This window comes from Odocoileus virginianus, chromosome 2 (genome assembly GCF_023699985.2).
Source record: "Odocoileus virginianus isolate 20LAN1187 ecotype Illinois chromosome 2, Ovbor_1.2, whole genome shotgun sequence".
Classification (NCBI taxonomy): Eukaryota; Metazoa; Chordata; class Mammalia; order Artiodactyla; family Cervidae; genus Odocoileus; species Odocoileus virginianus.
In genome coordinates this window covers 96,068,844-96,088,866 of record NC_069675.1, presented here as the reverse complement: position 1 = coordinate 96,088,866, position 20,023 = coordinate 96,068,844, and the positions used below count along the sequence as shown (strand labels likewise).

The following is a 20,023-nucleotide window of genomic DNA, read 5'->3' as shown; positions in this document are numbered from 1 at the left end:
ACAGATGGAGAGAAGCCGCTGGCTGTGATTTTGGAGGGAGTAACTGACGAGAGTACTGGTTTCAGAAACCGGCCTTGAGAGGGGGCGACTGGTCCAGGGTGCGACAGGAGAACTCTGCAGAGCCAGACCCACCTGGGCTGTGAGGATAAGCTCGCTGATGACATGTGCCGCGTGCTGGCATCGGTCCGGGGGCCCCATCACCTGTGCAGCTCTCTCTGGGCTAATACCATCATCTGTGGAACAAGATAGGAGAGGTGGGATTAGGAAAAGCCCTGCTTCAGAAGGAAAACAAACATCAATGTGATTTGCAGCCGGTATTCCTACCACCACCGAAGGAGTAATAAGAACACATTAAAAAAAAAAAAGAACACATTTTAGGCAGGGAAACATGTATGGCTTTCTGCACACTCTGTCAATCCTCATTTCTAACGCAATTACAGCCATTTAAAAGAGGTATCATGGAACTTCCCTGGTGGTCCGGTGGTTAGGGCTCCGCACTCCCAATGTGGAGGGCCCAGGTTGGATCCCTGGTCAGGGAACTAATCTCACATGCTGCAACTAAGACACAGTGCAGCCAGATAAATAAAATGTTAAAAAAAGAAAAAAATTACAGAAACTAAACTTGAAAACAGACTTGAGCTATGGCAATATTTTCCAAATAGTAGTCTATCATGTCTTCCCATCTTCAGAGAGATGAGGAAAATACACTGTAGACAATTTTGCTCATAAAAGTAAATTGGTAACACTTAAGGAACTGTCCTTAAGATTTTTTTTTTGGCCACGCTTTGTGTGATCTTAGTTCCCTGATAGGGACAGAACCTGGGACTCCCTGCAGTGAAAGCAGAGAGCCTTAAGCACTGGACCACCAGGGAAGTCCACGATTTTTTTTTAAATGGTTTTATTTTTAATTTTATGAAATAAAAAATAGGGTGTTTGCTTTTAAATCTTTAATTGGCAAATTAAAAGCTGGAAATGTTAATGTTGAACCCCACTCGCTTAACTTTTACTGGTCTGAAGAAAAAAAAGAAAAAGGCCTGGATACTCCTGGGCTAGTGTGTTCTGGTACATAAAGGGTGACCCTGCCAGCAAATCCACAGGAAGAAACGAGGGCCGGAGGAGAAACTGGATTGGAAATATGGTGACAGAACGCTGCTGAAGAGAGAAGGGTGAGAGAGACGGCAGAGAACACACAGCGGGCTAACAAAACAAAGTCCGCCTTTCATGAGCTGGTCTGTACTTCTTCATGATGCTGAGGATGTTGAGACTCATCAAAACCAACCTGGTTTGAACTGAATTCTCACACCGGCATCGTTCTGGATCTTTTTGATCATTTCCCCATTTCTTCCTATCACAATCCCGACAGCAAACCTAGGCACAGATACCTGAGCACAGAGAAACAAAACCTCATCAGCATTCTCCTGCAAACCTGTCTTTTCTGCAAGTCTGGTGTAAGTGTGTATACACGCAACGATTTTTATTACAACATATTTCTGGAAATGATACAATAAAGCCTATTTTTTTCTCTTAGGAAAAATATTGTAGTTGATGACTGTATTCCTGTCCATTAAATGCATCTAGCAGGTCAGAGACTTGATCAAAAATAGTTATAAAAATGAAGTAAAGCAAGAATAAACCTGATAAAGATTTTTAAAAATATTTAGGATTAAAAATTTATCTTCCAAATTCTATGAAATAAGCATAAATGTACCATACACGTTTGTACACGGTCCTTCACTCTTTTGTGGTAAAATACATGTGACACAGTACTTATCACTTTAACCACCGTAAATGTGCACTTCATCAGCATTAAGTACCATCACAGTGCTGTGTAACCATCACTGACGCCTATGCCCCAAACCTTCTCATCCCCCAATAAGCAGTCAGCATCTGTGAAACCACGGCCCCTGGTAACCTCTATTCCACTTTCTGTCTCTCTGCCTAGTCTAATGCTTCATATAGGTGGAACCATAGGACGTCTGACCTTCTGCATTTGGGCTGAGTTTATCAAGCATCATGTCTGCAAGATCCACTCATGCTATAGCAACATCAAGGATATATTACAATCCCATTCCACCTCATCAGTAAAACAGGCTTAGGGGGTAGATACAATCACAACACAGGTCACCACAAAAACCTGGGCTTTGGTCTTCATCTGGGCAGTGGGGTAAGCTTTGAAGCACTACCCCAAGCCAGGGGGAAAGATCCCAGTCCCTGAAATGCACGCAGCTGGCATCCCTCACTACAGCTGACACTCACTCCATACACCCCCAGGAAGCAAGCATACTTGTCGGGTTTTGCAGAGAAGACACGTGTTAAATAATTTGCTCAAGGCTGAAGGCCAATAGAATGTGACCTTTAACCTTAAGCTTGCCTACTAACCTGTAACTCAAGCATACCTCTATACTGCCTCCTCCCATTCGAGAGCTGAAGTCACCGCGCACACCTCGAAAGTCAGCTTGGTCTTTCTCTCGGATGATTTCTAAAACCATTTCTCTCGCTTGCTGCATAAACACAGATAAAAGGCATTAAGGAAAACAATTCTGAAAAAACACATGACACCAGGTGAAAGACTAAACCCTCTTACACTGGGCTCAAAGCCTTGGACGGTGCTCAGCTGTGGGAGAACGCACTGTGCTGTATGATTACTGTTGTTACACGGGACAGGGGCAGGCTGCTGGTGAGCAGCACAGCGTGCATATCACATCTTACGTGTCCACACAGATACGGGTTTACTGTCTGCTAACGCCGCAGGTGGGTCAGCAGACTTGGGCTGGGTCAGAACTCGATGACAGTCGTCCCACCACACTTCCGGTATGCCATCTCTTTCTGGGGAGAGGGGTATCTGAGAGCTCTGACTGTGGGGTAGCTTTCTCAGGAGAGAAGCTCCGGGGAGGTCAAGGGAAGAGGTCAGCCTGGGAGCCTGCAAATACCTTCTGGCTTGCAGAGCTCGAGAGTCTCCTCCCAACTGGCAAGCCCATGCCCCACACCTATCCATCGCTAAGGCACAGCCAGGGTCCTCCACCCTGGGAGAGCCCTGAGTCAGTCCATCCCACCCGGGCTAGCACCAGCCTGAGGAGCCGGGGCGAAGAAGCAACCACATGTAACAAGTCAAGGTCTTGTGGGAACCCAGAAAAGGTCCAGGTTCTAGAAAAATCAGATCAAACAACAAGAAAAACCAAAACAGCAATGTCCTAGGACATTTGGAGAAATTGGAGCATGGACTGACTGTAAGATGATGTCATGGCATTACTATTATTTTCCTAGGCTGCTCTGTAATAAAGAATGGAGCTTTACTCTTAGGAGACACACACTGCAGGATTTAGAGGTAAATGCTGTATGTGTGTGCTCAGCTGCGTCTGACTCTTGGCAACCCCATGGACTTGTAGCCTGCCAGGCTCCTGGAGTTTTTTAGGCAACAATATTGGAACTGGGGTGCCATTTCTCTTCTCCAGAGGACCTTCCCAACCCAAGGATTGAACCCTCGTCTCGTGCGTTGGCGGGGGGGTTCTTTACCACTGAGTCACCTGGGAAGCCCAGAAAAGTCACATGGTACCTGCTGTTTGCTCACAAATGGTAAAGCAAAAAAATTAAAAAATATATAGACACACACACAACACACAAATGGTATAAGCAGGTTGAGGGTATTCAGACGTTTACTACACTATCTTTTCAACTTTTATATTTGCAGTTTTTCATAATAAAAAATTTGGAAGATTAAAACAAAAAAACCAAAGAACAATTTACCCTAAATACAGCAGCTTCTCCCAAATAAAAAAATACAAAAAATACAGTTTTAAAATTAAAAAATAAATACTAAAAACTTTCCTGCAAATTCATGAAACATCAATGAAATAAGCTCTCTGCCCAGGTACCTTTTCTATAAAAAACAAAAGCCAAATGCTCCACTAGCGAAGGAAAGAGTGGAGGTTTTCTGGGACATGGCCTTTCTGCTGTCCAGCCAGTTCTTCCCTCCAACCAAAGAGCTCTACGATGCACAGCAGTGGAGTCCACAGGCTGGACTGGATGAGCCAAGTGCAGAAGGGTTAGGTACAGTCTTTCTGCGTTTAAAGAGGCTGGAAACTCTGGGGGACCTGACAGGGCTGAGTGAAGGGAGAGTGTGAAGGGCCGTGTTGCTGACGGGAACCTAAGCAAAGCAGCCACCGCAATCACCTGCCCTCAGTCCTGTTTTCAAACTATTGTTTCACATGAAGACCTTGACCAGGAAGAAGTGTTATCAGATGTTATCTACCAGGGACCATCATCTGAGCTCAGCTGAATGACAATATTAAGAACTAGGGGAAATCTTTGGCCAGAGGCTGGTAGCCTTGGCCGGCTCAAAGCCCCAAAGCCCCTACAGAGGAGAGCTGTCGCTGCCGGGCTGGCTCTCCAAGGTATGTTGCTCTGGGGCGATTCAAAATGCAGCAAAGGCCGGCAGAAAAACGAGCGTTCCTGTCTCACGGGGATAGACACGCTCCCATGCCCACTCCTGCCAACAGTCACAGAGGTGGAGGGCAGAGCCCCTGCCCGCTTTCGGCGCTAGGGACAGTCCTCCAAGGCACACGGGGAGCCTGCGATGAGGGCACGCACGCACCTTCCGTGGTCCAGGCATCTTTTTAGTCACCTCCCACCTCAGTCAGCTGTCTTCTCGAAATGGGTCAAGAGAACAAACCAAAGCCACAGGGAGCCTGCATCTGAGCTGACCACAGGTCAGCATCAGAAACTCCATCTGATCAGAGTTGCATCAGCCAATAAAACTGTGTGTCAGCTGCCCCTGCCGTAGCTGTGTACAGCTGGCTCTGAGCACTTGAAACGTGGCCTGTGTAAATAAGGGACTCACTTTTTATTTAATTTGAATGATTCCAACAGCCACTGGTACTGGGCAGCACGACCCAGTTCTTCTCAGCCTCAAACTTTGAGAAGACAGCTTACCTTAAATCAAGGACCACCCACCTTACGATTTCCCAAATGACATAAAAACACAACAAGTATACTACCAAGTGATGCCACCACATCCAGGGACCTGCCTGACCCGCCGTTTCTCTCCTACCTGAACTTTAAACGGGTCTCCGGTGATGCGAAGGGGCTTGTCTGCTCCCGTGGGCAATGGGCCGTCCTGGATCATGACCATCTTCACGCCGGTCCGCTCCTGTGGGGGCACACAAGTCCTCAGCAGAAAGCCTACGGCCTCTGAGGACTGGGCTCTGTGAGAGCACACAGGCCACAACCCTGACCTGCAACCTCAAAGGCCCTGAGCCCTGAAATGAGAGCTTGTTCCTAATGCAATCTGGCAGCAAAACCAACCCACACCCACGGAAGTGCCCTTCCAGTCCTCCTCTCAGCGACTGTGACTAGTACTATGTTCAGCCATGGGAATCTCCATCTGATTACAGGGTGCAGCCCCGCAACCTGCTGGGGTGTTAGATCCTGAAGCACGCCTGGCCCCACGTGTCTCAGACGAGGGATCTGGAGCTCAGAGCAGTTCATGAAGCATTTATTCAGTAGTTGGCACCTTGCTCAGGGTCTCACGTATATTAAAAATAATGGGTAATACTTTAGCTCATGACATCAGCGAGGCCAGCACCTCCCTGCTCTTACAGATGAGGACCCTGTGCCTTAGAGAAGTACATGACTGCATCTATGACCTGACAACTAGTGAGCAGGCGTGCTGCTGGCTCTGAACACGGGATTTTCATCTGAGTCTCAACAGGCTTCACTGCCACAGTGGATGCTGCCCGTTCAGGGGACCTCAGGCCTTGGTCTCACAGCTGGCATCAAGCCTGGCCACAGTAAATATTCAGAACTGTGGAAGCCCCTGGGCAGAGGTTTTGGGGGGAGCTCTGCACTGCGGTGCACAGCCAGCCCAGCTCAGGCAAGCCAGAGCCATGACAAAACCTCCGAGCTGGAAGATGGAGGAAGTGAAGGCCTCCGGAAGCGCTGCTCGGCCAGGAGTCACGTACCTGCAACTGCTTTATCGTCTCCCCGCCTTTGCCGATGACCAGACCCACTTTTGACGCTGGGATGAGAATCTCCTGGATCGTGCTATTGCCGTCCGTTTCATTGTGAAAGCCGGGTCCATTCCGACAGCGGTCCACAATCTGCCCCAGGAGCCGTTTGGCTTGTCTTTGGGAGGGAGAAGAACCACAAGAGAACCAGTGGTTAAGCAAATGCTCTGGGTGCCCAGGAAAGGACAAACAGCACCGGGGAAACACAAGAAGGGGTCAAGGCTGCCCTCCAGCCAGCTCCAGCTGTTGCCCCCACTACCCGGGAGGTCTCTGCCATCCACCATGCTACTGGGCTGGAAGTTAAAAGCAACATACACCACAGGAGCAACGTCCCGCCACAGCCCCTCACGTCTGCCCTCTGCTTGCCCTTGTGTCTGATGTGCATGCCACACATGTGCCTGTCTCCTATTTGAACGTCAGCGGCCCTGGTGGCAGAGCCTACCTTTGATCCCCCCGCGTCTCTCTGCGCCCCAGTCCAGCACAACCCTCCTCACAGAGCACACGCTCAATGGACGGTGGTTAAATAAGGGCAGAAGAGAAAGCAAGGAGAAAGACGGATGAAAGAAAGAAAGCAAGGGTTAGTAGTCATCATCTGAATCCTCAAACTCCGGATTTCTTCTCCATAACCAACCAGACTGCTTGGGTGACTTTTCAACTAGGGCGAGGAGTCACCGGCTCAGTTTCAAGGGCAGGGAAGAAAAGGAGGCAGGGCCCCGGTGCAGCTGTATGGCCATGTACACCTGCTTTGTGCTTTTCGGATTGTCAAGAGCCTGCATTGCTCCTGGAATTTTATGCTGATGTACCTGGAGACGGGGCGGGGGTGGGGGTGGGGGGGACTGCAATGGTGAAATAGTACAAACCAGCCTACTGAGGTCCTCTGTTGGGCCAATTTCCTTTTCTGCACCAGAATCTCCTCTGGCTGTTATCTGCAGTGTTTATTCTTTGAATCACCACGTATGATCTATTTTGTGGTTCCTTTAATAGCTACTAAACAGGCTGACTGTACTGTGCACTGAAACAAAAAAAAAAAACGGTTTTCTACTCAAGTTTTAACCCCCCTGCCTCGACTGCTTGGGCAGAACAGGAAGCAGGAATGTTTAGAAGAGGAGGAAGAAGGCGAATGGCAGGAAATGGATGTTGCCTGTTGTAGCCCTGAGCCTTTGTGTAGAGTCAGCCTTGTGCATCTTCTCAGTTACAGCAGCTTTTTAATATTTTGCCTGTGTACTAGATTAACCTGTGTTGGAAGAAAAATGCCTTGACTCCAGCAAAAGCATCCTGCTTGCCCTCTAATGCACACCTGCCAGTGGTGTTTATTCTGGTTCACTGCTTGCAATGTTACAGCAGAACAAGAGAATTTAAACTCATCTAGACTCCCTGAGAAAGGGAAACAATAAAACAGTCCTACCTACTGAGCCAGATATAATCTCGGCACCCCTGTCCCCAGACGCGACGTTGCTCAGTAGATGGAAAGAGGAGACGGAGCAGACGTGGGCTGAGTACCTCCCCCTTCCCAGGAGGTTCTGGGACTTAGGAGGCCCCCATCTGGTACAGGCCTCCGGGCTTGCATGTACTGGGAGAGCGAGGCTTGTCCTAAGGCTGCTCTAAGGGCCCCAAGAGGCAAAACATCCTCTGTCTGGTCCACAGGGCCCTCTGAGTGGGGCAGTGGCCACCAAGAGTAGACCCACTGGGTTCACAGATATGACAAGGGCAATGGGACCAGCCCCAGGCAAGAGACCTGATGTCAGGATACTCAATGCTTCCCAAAGTGAAAGGCTTAACTGATCCAAACCTGCTCAGGTAAAGGAGGTTATTAACAAGGAAGAAGTGAGTTAATGAGAGCGTTCAGGCAGGATGAACGGACACTCTGGAGGACCTGCTCTAGGAAGTAGGTGTTATGACAGCCGTGAGAAATTCTGCAGGGTTTGGGGAAAAAAGGTGATACCTTATGTGTCTAAGGCCTGGCGTGGCAACCTCCCAGATCCTTCTCTAAGCAAGCATCTGCGTTTCATGGCCAGACTGTGGCACAGATCAACACTGTTCAGTAACAATTCTGCCCTTCCATTTCTCCCCGGTTGGGGAAGGAGGAAGAAGAGTGAAAAGGAGAAAGTAAATAAAATAAACTTACTCAATACTTTCTGGGGTTCCGGTAAGTACACAGGGCCTCTCTGGAATCCCAGAACTCTCTACAAGAAGAACCAAGAAGACGAGGTGTGTTGGTGGGCAACGGGCAACTGTGTGCCTTCGCCTCTGTGTACAGACTGTCTCTCGGGCTGGTTCCTACACCAGCCCCACAGAAGCCCTGGCTCCCAGAAAAACAGTCTGCTCCTACTTGTGGAAAGAATATGAAGCTGGGAGCTTCAGCCTGGATTCTCCAAATGAAAACAAGTCCTGCAGGGGGCAGCGGGAAGGACGCAGCCGTGGGCTCTGCGTTGGTCCTAATCACCAGCCTCCGCTTTGTACCTGACCCACGAGTGTGCTAGTAAGTGCCAGGGTCACTGAGCCCGCTGCTCCTCAGCCTGTCCGCCCGCAGTGGAGTTTAACGGGTACCTGCCGGCAGCACTGAGGCATACTCATGTGGAGTTTAATGGTACACACGTCAGTTATTACCAGTAACCGCACAAATATTCCAAGGGAACAGTGACATCCATGTGGAATTGGTTCTGGGCCATTTGACAAGACAGAGAAAAAAAACCTTACTTTCTAACACCACACAGGACACTTCTCTGTTCTTAAAAAAAAAACCTGCCCCGGGAGAGAGGGTCAGGGGGAGGGGACAGATGTATACCTATGGCTGATTCGTGGTGATGTACGGCAGAAAGCAACGCGACGCTGTAAAGCAGTTATCCTCCGATTAAAAATAAACAAACAAGCAAGAAAAAAAACTACCTCTGAAAATTCATAGTCAAAAAAAGACAGACAAACGGCTAACACCAATAACTGCCTTCGAGACTCTGCAGAATATCTTTTAAAATGACAGACACTTCTGCCAGCACGTCCTCTAAATCCTGTCCTCTGCTGTGGAAAGCGGGCAAACTCAGATGATGAAATTATAAATGAAACTAACAACTCTTCTTCCTCAGTTTGTGTCTCTCCATCTCACGCGGTCAAAATGACCCCACCGGGGAAGGTCCTGAGCTGAGCGCCACACGTGCTCACAGAGCCAGAGCCTCCAGCCGGCCCCTTCCCACAAAGGGCAGGGACCAACGACTCCAGGGGAGCGGTGAGCAGACCCAGCAGTGAGCCCAGCGCACACCAGCACTCCTCCAGGCCCCACGCTGCCTGACATCACATTCTGGGGCAGAAAACAGAGGTCTGAGACCAGCAGGTGTTCGGGAGGGACCACACCGGGCCCAGAGCTGCAGAGGGGTCTGTCTCCCCAGAGGCCAGACGGGCAGCTTCGCTGGGACCTGCTTCTGCTCTGGCTTTTCTGGTTCTCACCTGGGAGGCCAGCTCCACTGCAGGGAAAACAGCCATTGCATATACTTACCAAGCCCCTAGATTCCTAAGCAACAGGCAGAGGTACTACGTCTGAAAAACTTTATAATGAAGACTGGTTTCTACCACACTGAGATCTATGAAAAAAGCAGCCCTTACCTGAGGCAATCTGAATTTTGCAACCAGATTCTGCTTGAATCCGTGAGATCTGCTCACCTCCCCGGCCGATAACTGAAACAAATGAAACAGGGTCAGAATATGCCCCTTATTCCACATTTAACCAGGCACGGATGACTTCATTAACTCAACAAACGTTTATACTTGGCTCACGGCACAAGAAACCAGCAAGCCCACAGAACTTGTGCGTGAAACACAGCAGACAAGAAAAGGTACCCCAGCTGAAGTTGCGGGGAGCCCATGGCCCAACATCTCCCCCCGCCCCCCGGCGTGGAGTCCCGCTTTGGAGTTCTGAAGAACGCAGTGTGCAAAGCATTCTACTACAGGTGACAGACATGCCAAGGGGATTACAATGAACATGAAGGACAGGAATCAGGGAAAAAGTAGATAACGTGGATACTTACTAAATCCAACCATTTTATCAGGCACTTTGAATTCTTCTGTTATTACTGCCCTAAAAACAAAGAACATTTTGGAAAACTACACAGAATAAAGAATTCTACAATCATTTTCGGCTCCCCAAACTTCCCATATTGGCAATCTTAGAGGACAGAGGCGTCAAATAAATCATGCCAATATGGCCAACAAGTCTACAACCATCTGCAAAGGCAATCCCCCTAAAGACCCCTTTGATCAGTCACTCCGTGCAAAGACCCAAGCCTCCCCTTTCCCTATGTCAGAGCAAGAAACCGCTTTCATGAAATCATCAGCTCCAGTAACAACTGACTTTTCTTTCTATAGTTACCCTCAGCAATGCTAAGCACCTGAAGGTCCTCTGAGGCGTGGGGCAAGCTTAGCCTCCGATTCTGGTCTCCCAGATGAAGAGAGACAGCTATTTGTCAACAGTCCTCGTTTCCCCATCGTTTTACTGCTTTCTGGCCACCCTCTAATTTATCTGCCTCTTGGGATGAGATGTCCCAAATGGAACCAGCATCCTGCTGAGGCCTAATTGGTGCTGACCAGTACAGAATGATTACCTTGCTTATTCCGCAAGAGACTTCTGTTAAATGCTACCCCATCCATTATGTGCCTTTTTAAAAAAAAGAACAACTGCTGCACCAGTTCTTTCAAACAGCTCTTCAGATTTTGCCATATAGTGTGTTGTGGACAATATCCAATTTGCCCAGCACCCCAGAAAGCAATTAAATCTAAACATTTACCTTAGGAGGAAAACTAAATGCAAGTAGTTTAAAAGAAAAAAAAAAAAGCAAGCACTTTCAAACCTCCCTCACACAGCTGGATCTTTACCCATCACGTACAGCACTGGATCAAGTGCATGTTCTCAGGGAAGGCGCAGAACTTAGAATTCTGAGACGTGGCAGCAGAAACAGCGCCGCCGCTGGAGCCCACGGGCTTCTCGTGCTTTCATCCTCACGCTACACACGCACGAGGCGTCTCTACACCCCGGGGACACGTGAATTCACACCCAAGCCAGCGGGATCCCTGGCATCCTCAGCAGTCAAGACTGTAAACGTTAATGCCAGGCCTCAGCCGGCCTCAACGGTCCACTGGACGAGAGGCCAAGGGGCCTGCTGGGACGTCTCCTGGCGGTGGTGAAGGGTCACCGTGCTCCCGGACGCGGAGCCACCAGGCTGCTGCTTGCACGTGCAGCACGAGGCTGTCTACTCTCAGGAGACAGTCCTGGGGAATTTACTAGAAGGCGTTCAGCACCAGCCCCACTCAAAAACCCAGGCAGCTCCTCGGCTCGCAGAAACAATTTTAGCAGACTGTCTCTGAGAGAAAAAATGTAGTTAAGATGAGCTGCCCTGGGCTTCCAGGAAGACAAGGCCTTATTATAAACCCAAGGCTGAAACTGCTCTAAGGCACGAAGTATAAATGTCTTGCAAAGTAAAATCCTGACAAACTACGGCTTTATAGGAAAGTTACATGTGATGCTAACACAACCTCAGTTAAATGACTGTATTTCAATTCATTTAAAAAAAAAAACAAAAAAAACGAAGCAGATAAAGAAACAACAAAAAAGTCACTAGGATAGTGCCTGGCGACTTGTGGAAACTCCCAAACATGCACAGAATACAAGAGGCTGTAACCGTATCACCAGTGCTGAAGGTTACAGATAATCCATCACAGTAACAAAAATGTAGCAATTTCACCCCTTAGGGACCAGAAGCCGCCCCTGTGGTTTTCCTGTATATTTTGTTCTTTTAGAAGGGTAACATTGTGACCAAAAATATCCTGCCTTACAGACTGGCCTTTTTAAAGCCCAGAGGTCTCAGTATCTCTCTAAATCGTCCATGCTTATGGGCAAGTGGTGGGGGGAAATTGAGGAAGGGAAATCAACCGAGCACCCATCCAAGGTTCTGGGGTGAGGCTTCCAACTAGGGTGGGGGCACCCAGGCTTCCACATCCTGGGCCCTGACTCCTGGAGTAACTGAGCTCCATCTTGGGAAAGCCCAGTCAAGTCATACTTCTTTAGCACGGCTTTTCTCAGGCAGAGGTGAATGAGTCACAGAACATGGGGAAAACCATCAAACCAGGAGGACAATTTTCACATTCTCTACTTTTAAATTCAACATATGTGGGCAGAAAGAGCAGCTTGAATATCCCAGAAGTCTTTTCAGTTCAGTTTTACAATAATGGTTGATTTTTAATACCAAGTATCAGTTTATCCCTTCAGCTTACACTGTCTTGAAAAGGGCTACAAAAAAAGTTCAGTCTTAAAAAGAAATCTAGCCCATGGTTTTTCACACTCTCAACCTCTGACTTTCTCACACTCTAGTACAGATGGTGGATCAATAAACAATTAGAAATGATCAATAAATAATAAAACATAACCCACTGCTTACCTTTGATGTACCAAGGCCCCTAACTGGTTACCTACTGTGGCAAAGAGAAAGAGAAAAGAAAAATCAAAGCATTAGCACGGATAAACTAACTTCATCCTTACACGACTTCTTACCATTTCAGAGGGAAAAAAAAAAAAAAAAAGGCAGAAGGAAAGCAAACAGTAATTTAGGCTCAGTGGCTGAAATGAATGCGTACATGATATGAAACAGGAGGGGATGTCGTGATCAACAGTCTCTAACCCAGTGTCCAGCTGAACGCAGGATAAGAAATTGATCTGTGTGTCCACATGCTGAGCAGTCTGGGATAAAATCCTGCTCACTAAATCCCTCTCACTTCCTACCTCCCTCCCGCCTGGGATCCAAACTCAATGTAAAGATGGCCAGGGTCCCTTCTTTCCCTTTTTAAAACAAATGAGAAGATTTAACCTTCTAGTTCGGACGCATTGTTAAAGACTGCTCTGTGGCAGCTGCAGTTGCTAAGAACGTGCACATATGTTCCTGCTGGCCATGCCACGGGGCATCCCCCCCACTCTCCCTACCCTCCCGAGAGCATAAGCATCTCAAGGAGAGGAATGAGGAGCTGGCCTCCTCCCTTCTTGGGCCTCTTTGCTGAGCCACCCTTGTAGTCCAGATGCCGTGGACGCCAGGAGTCAGCAACTGTCTTTCAAGCCCATTTCACAGAGACGCCACCGCCCAGCAGGCTCTAATTGTGAAAACCAAGCCTGCAGTTATACTCCCACAACGCCACCTCAGCCACACTTCGTGTTCATTTCTCCTCCTTCAGCTACTGATGAGTGTCTCCACCAGCCATCAGTAGAAAATGAATCTGCGGCATTTCTCTTTGGAAAATGCAGCCCGGGAAACACAGTCAGCAGACAGCGAAAAAGTATAAATCTCAACTGCATCAGGAGGAACTGAATGAATATTACAAACTGCTAACAAGAGCATTCAAAAGTATGTCTCCTGGCAAAGTTGTAAGGACACATACACGCTAAGTGGGGAAGAGCCAATTACATCAGCCTCAGAACAAAGAGGGACACGTCTGACATCTGAAATTTAGGGCTCCAACAGCTCTTCTTTCTGCTTGAACTTAACCCTGTCATTCTCGGACTGCAGGGGAGCTGGTCGTAAAACAACCAAGGAAAAGAAACCAGATCGTGATGTTTTAAAAGGAGAAGAGAAAGCCTGGAGAAACACACAGCAAAAAAGTACAGAAAGCTACTGAGTCAATATACCATATTTCTCGCTGATCAATGGCACAGTAATGGTCTACAGCCAAAACACTGACCTTATATACTGTTACCCTGCTTATCTCAGAGATAACAGCATTGTTTTTATCAACTCTTAAAAATTTTCTTTCTGTGCTTCCAGTCTGAATATGACAAATGCCCTCGCTCCGTGCACACTGTGTCCACAATTCCTATTCCGTGTGAAAAGCGGACAAGCACCAGCTCGAGAAAAGACTACTTGTCACCCACTCAGGCCCTGGACACTGTGAGAGAGGATCGCCCACAGCAAAGGCAGCTCACATGAAGACAACACGCGGAAGGAGAAGGTCCATGACAGACTGCCGCTGAGTCTGGTCACCTGTTCCTATTTAAGGGTCATGCTCAGCTTCCCTGCTCACAGTCGTTCTAGGGGTAAAGAAACCAGTGAGGACAGAGAAACTGCAATGTCTTGAAGCGATGCAGACACCAAAGAGCGGGGACGAGTCCCTGCTTGGGGCAACGCTGCCGGACCTTGGCTCAGGGTCTGCCACTCTATCCGGTAAGACGTTGTCAGGAGGCCGATGATCTACCGACGCTTCAGCTAGAAAAGCCGGCAGTAACACAGTAAAGGGTAACACTGCCATAGCGGACTTCATGAGATTCACGAGAACGTTTGCAGGGCTCCTGGTCAAAAGCCATTTGAAATTTTGTTCTCATCAAAAAAAGAAAATTCCTTTTTGTTGGCAAAGTGTGTGTCACGGCTGTCACGCACACCGTATCATTTCTGACAGCCAACTGCTCCGGCAACACGTGGAGGTGCTTAGAGATGGAAAATATGAGGGCGTGCACTGTCATCCCATGAACGGACGTGCTGCTGGGGGCCCCCCACTGAAGAGTGAAATCAAATTCAAACCCACACCCAACCCTTTAAGTTGCTGGACTCTTTATTCAACAGCACAGATCGTCTCTCTCCTCCACGCAAATGCAACAGCTCAAGGAGGAAAAGTGTGATTTGAAGTTTCACTCTCTTCTGAAACATTCCTATTTGGTGCCTAAAAATGAAACCCAGCAGTTAGGTAAGGGACACTGGCCACACTCATATGGCAAACAAATAGAGGGGGACTTCTCTCTGTCTTCAGGATGAACAGGGTCAGACGAGGGAGGCATATGGGGATGCCGAGCAAGCTCGATTCAGCAATTACAGTCATTTTACTGTAAAAAAGGAAAAATGCTGAATAAAATCAGTCCTACTTCCTCTTAATGGCACCTGCTGGTCAACCATGGTTCACCTGGCCTCCAAGCTTCCTGGCATACGTGTGCAGGTACACACACAGGTGTGGGTCTCCTTTACCCTGCACGCTATACAACGGGAAGCCACCTGGGTGATGGAGACGAGCTTCCCAGAGAAAACATCCATGAGAAAAAACAATATAAGAAATCCTTTCTGGAGAGTCATCCCCTGCCAATTTCAATCATGATCTTTGAAAAAAATAAGGCACTGGACTAATTTTTTTCACCTTAGAGAGAAGGAAAAATAGTCTCCATTCACTGCCCCGCTCCCACCCCGACCTGCTCCAAAAAATGCTAACAAAATGGCACTGGGGAATACACCCAGTTTTATAGTACACACAATCTTAATGGTTAGCACCTCCCCACCCCCGCCACCTTGCTTCAAAATAGCCCAAGGGGCCAAGCGCCTGGCATCGCCTTTTAACACTGAAAACATGCACACACAGCAGTGGACCCAGGAAGGTGAGGGGGCAGGTCAGAGAGGACGTGCCCACAGTGCTACCGTGACCAGCAAAGTAAATAACCAACCAACCAACCCTTCCTCTTTAGCCTCAGAACACCATCCTGCGCCTGGGCTTGGATTCCCAACTCTGCAACTCTGACCAGCGCCTTTCTGAGCCCTGTTAAGGTCAGCCACACCAGCAGTTAGCTGTGGCCACTTCTGCAGTTTCCAAAGCAGTTTTAAAAAGCTCTTCTCCCCAGGACAACACAAAGGCTTCCTGTGTTCTAACGCAGCAGCTCATGCCCTAGGTCCCACAACACACTGACAGGCTAAATTCAGCTGAGAGTCCCTAGGCAAGTAACCAGTTACTAATTTGACAAACTACTACTTAAACAGTGAGAGTAAATCCAAGTTTATCTCAATAATGTCACTCTCAGCTGCAGCTCTGTGATGGGAAAGGCCAATGGCAGAGCTCAGTGAGGGGGATCAGAGACCCTAAGTATGGCCTACAAGCCTGAGAAAAAGTTTGCCAACTTCTGATGTAGATTAAACTGATATCTGCAATTCTAAATCACTTAGCTAGCTCTGTTCTCTTAAATTTGAAGTTTACTCTTCACAAAATTTCCTACGTGCTCATCACAGAATACACAGAAGGAGAACTTGGACATGGAGCGTTTACTCATTGCAAGGGCGAGGCAGGGAAATCAAGAAACCACCTCTCTGACCGTGGCATGCGGAATCCGGAAGGAGCAGGAGGCGACAGTCTCTGCCTCCTGAAGAACACACACGGGACGAGCCCCAGGAAGAGGACGGGTGAACTGCTGTCGAAGTTCAGGGCAGAGTGCCATCTCTGACTCCCTCCTGAGGCAGGCGTGTGAAAATGGGAGGAAGAGGGGGAACAGGAGGGCTGGGGGAAACCAAAGCGGCGAGGTGGCGCCTGAGCAGGGCGCTGACCAGAGTCGCAGGTGAGGAGGAAGACAGGATTCCAGGAGGAAGCCACGGCCGGTCCGAGACTGAGGAATCAGCTAGGTAAAGAGAAGACCCGCGAGGAGGCGGCCGCAAAGTGCAGAACGGGGGAGCGAGCCTAGAGCGCAGGAGGCGGGGGTCACGTTAGGAAGGGCTGGGTCCCCGGTTACCGGAAGCTGCCACGACTCTCACACCAGAGATGGAACTGGTTCCGAGAGTCCAGCGGAAGCCTGAAGAAGGTACTGGATGGGAACGCGGTCCCACGGAGACCCGCAGGGCCCTTCCCGAATCAGCAGGCGCACGGCAAAGACCACGAGAAAGCGTGGTGCCACGACAGATGTTCAGAGTTTAAAGGACCCGACCCGAAGTTGGAGGACAGCAGAGTGCTGCGCCCCCCAGGCCGCGGACCGAGGCCGGCCCTGGGAGCTGGGCGTGCAGCTCGTGGGTTCCAAGTGGCTCCTGAGCCGGCAGTCTGACGGTCAACTCCAAACTGCCTTGGAACACAACGACCCCAGATCGCTTTCTGCATCAGGAACCAACCCTTCCTTCTGTTTTACTGCCAAGCACTGTTTAAAATCTCCCCATTCATTCATGAGCTTGCATATCCCAACGTCCCGAATTAGCCCTATGTTAAGGTTGTTTCTGGCTGACTCACCAGCTGCAGTACTTTTAAACAGACCCAAGTAACACCTCCAAAAAACCTCTAGGGGACTGCACTTTAACCTCCTAAAGGTCAAAGAACCCGGCTCCACAGGAAAGTTAGCAAGTTCACACTGCTGAAGCAATCTGTTGAACTTCCGTCAAAAAATGTCTGAGCCAAACCAAGCAAAAAAGGAAACTGCGAAGTCCTGGGAAATCTTTATGGCTGAGGAAAAAGGGCCGGGATTCCTGCCTGTTGCTCGCCTCTGCTTTTCTAGCTTTCACCTCACAAAACAGTGAGATTGTGATCCTCAGAAAGCCATGTGATAAACATGAGCATCTCTCTCCATGACGGGCTGTTTATCTACGTCTTTGTTCATGAGGACAGAATAGGCCCAGTGACCTCAGCCCTGTCAGCGGACAACTGACAGGAGGCTGGGGCAGGCCCCAGATGCCCAGCTCTCCCTATGCTCCACAGCACATCTCAAATTCCACACAGAGACCAACTTGGGGGAAAAAAATCTGCTATCTAAACAGAAGAGAGGATTAATTTTATCAAATCGCAATGCTGAGGGAAATTTCTTGTAGTTCAAAATACAGTGTGCTGTTGTGGTAAGAGACACAGGCTTGTGGGTGATGAAGACCCAGGCCCAGGTGAAAAGGTACTGTCTCAGTTCTTCTCTACTAAAAGTAGACTTAACATTTTGGAGGAGGAGAGAAACTGCATTCATTCTTTGATCACAAGAACTGAGTCCTCCAAAGGCAGACATGCAAAAAATTATGGTCCTCAAAAGAGGTAACGATGTACAAATAATAATGAACTGGAGTTTCAAGTGAGAATCTGGACTTGCTGGTGACTTACTAGCTACATTCTTCCAAAAGGATGTGCAAAGGATTGCATGCATGCACGCTCAGTTGCTCAGTTGTGTCCGACTTTGCAACGCTATGGACTGTAGCTTGCCAGGCTCCTCTGTCCATGGGATTCTCCAGTGAAGAATACTGGAGTGGGTTGCCATTTCCTACTCCAGGGGATCTTCCTAATCCAGGGATTGGACCTTTATCTCTTACTGGGAGAAAAAAAGTCTGCAAGATGCCAAAGGTTCCATTTGCAAATTTTTAGGCCCTCATTAGGCAAAGGACATAACCATACTATCCTCTATAAGCACAAGTTTTACACTTGAACACCATGCAGTGGGTGAAAACAAGGTTGAGAGCTGTGGAATGCACTGATCTCCATTTCTGGAAACGGTGACCTGAGAGACACTGTCCATTAACGATACATATGCTCAGAGTCAGACATTTGGTGTTATTTCTACACTGATGTCCCCTAAGGGAAACTGAAACATGATTGCCCCAAAAAGGTAGAAAAGGTTACTCTGCAAGACAGCTTTCTGCTAAGGCAAAAATGCAGACAATGAAATCAGTCATATTTAGTCTAAGACAGCACTGATTCCAATCAAACGTAAGATGACCATAGCGTACTGTTTCAGAAGTGGAAGTGGAGCTGCTCAGTAGTGTCCGACTCTTCGCGACCCCATGGACTGTAGCCCACCAGGCTCCTCTGTCCATGGGATTTTCCAGGCAAGAATACTGGAGTGGGTTGCCATTTCCTCCTCCAGGGGATCTTCCCGACCCAGGGATTGAACCCGGGTCTCCCGCACTGCAGGCAGACGCTTTGCCATCTGAGCTACCAGGGCAGCCACTACTGTTTCAGAGGAGCAGTGTAAACGGTCACCTTAGTCCCAGTGGCCCTGGGGAAGAGTTTGTGTGTGTGCTCATAAACACTGATAATTTTCTTAAACAGACAAGAACTGCGACACCCAAATTGAGTGTTGTGCCCTTAAAATCTGCACTGTGAGAGTCTATACAATTATTCCACTTAGAAAACCCATGGCCATCTCCTCTTTGAGAATCCTCAAAGAGACCAAAGCAATCAGTCATGCCACATTACATTTTTTTCCAAGAACATAAAACATGCACCTTTTTTTTTAAGAAAAGGAGATCACACAATACATACTGCAGTATACCTTGATTGTTTTCATTTACTACCGTACCACAGAAATATGGACATACTGACTCGGTTGGGCACATGTGCAGGCTGAGAGGACAGGGAGAGGAAGCACTGGCCCAGCCACCACGTGCATATTCACAGGCAACCCAGCATGTTACAGGGTCCCTTCACAGCCCCACTTTGTGGGAGATGGAATATGATAGGGGAAGTCCATGTGCTCTGCAGAAACCCATCTGAGTCTCTCAGCCAAAGTGCTGGTAATACGCACTTCTGAGTGGTTTCAAATCCTTTTGGGGATGAGTAGGGTATATAAACAAACCAATGAAATAAACAAAGGAATGAATGAAAGAGAAATGGATGCTGCTAGCAAGAGCCTGTTATAAATGGGAATCGTGAAGGAAAAAAAAAAAAACAAAACCCAGCAGAGAGACTGAAGGAAGGCCATGACTCCTCTTTCCTTTCTTTAAGGTCAGTATGTAGTCATAGCTTCCTCAGAGCCATGCCCCAAATCTCAGTTTTTCTTTGGAGAAAAGTGGGAACTTCAATTCCCACATGTGCACTGGAATAACAGAGGGCTAAATCAAGCAAAACTCCAAGCAGTCAAATTACTTCCAAGCTGATGCTTTAAGACTGTCTTTTACCCTCTCGCCCAGCTGAAAAGATTTCCTGTATTATCAAGGCAAATAAGAACTCAAATGCTGGAGAACTGCTGAGGAAAATCATCTTAAACATTTCCCCTCAACCATTCTTCTTTAGAGTGACGCTGGGGAAAGCTGTTAAGGAAATGGCTGACACAGATTCCAACTGAACCGGCAGACTCCCTACCACCTGAAAGGCAAAGGTATTTACAGCAACTTACCTCCATCATCCAAGGGCCGTTTCTGTACTCCATAGCCATACACTGAGGGGTCCACTAGAGGTGTGGAATTATTCAAGTGAGGAATTGAATCAATTTTAGCAGCAATCTACAGAGAGAACCAGATTTAAATACTCAGTAACAAATCATGGCTCCATGGAGGGAGGAAGACAAGAGTCTTCTTTAAAGG

At 48.2% G+C, this 20,023-nt stretch overlaps 1 protein-coding gene and 1 non-coding gene across 5 annotated transcripts in view; one reads left to right on the top strand and one right to left on the bottom strand.

Moving 5' to 3' along the window:
• FUBP3 (far upstream element binding protein 3) overlaps positions 1-20,023 on the bottom strand; it is a 45,782-nt gene that overhangs the window by 13,983 nt on the left and 11,776 nt on the right. For 3 of the 4 annotated variants that reach the window (XM_020875565.2, XM_020875567.2, XM_020875566.2), the window contains 10 exons: positions 19,837-19,942; positions 12,422-12,455; positions 10,019-10,068; positions 9,597-9,668; positions 8,128-8,185; positions 5,958-6,120; positions 5,048-5,146; positions 2,397-2,501; positions 1,280-1,382; positions 133-233 (listed from right to left, as the gene is read on the bottom strand). In XM_020875565.2, the coding sequence (XP_020731224.1) occupies positions 133-233; positions 1,280-1,382; positions 2,397-2,501; positions 5,048-5,146; positions 5,958-6,120; positions 8,128-8,185; positions 9,597-9,668; positions 10,019-10,068; positions 12,422-12,455; positions 19,837-19,942 (891 nt within the window). The remainder of the gene's footprint in view (positions 1-132; positions 234-1,279; positions 1,383-2,396; positions 2,502-5,047; positions 5,147-5,957; positions 6,121-8,127; positions 8,186-9,596; positions 9,669-10,018; positions 10,069-12,421; positions 12,456-19,836; positions 19,943-20,023) is intronic. The other variant, XM_070454683.1, reaches the window with a different exon arrangement.
• Positions 467-539, top strand: TRNAG-CCC (transfer RNA glycine (anticodon CCC)). Its single transcript has one exon. It is a non-coding gene; the product is annotated as a tRNA-Gly (tRNA).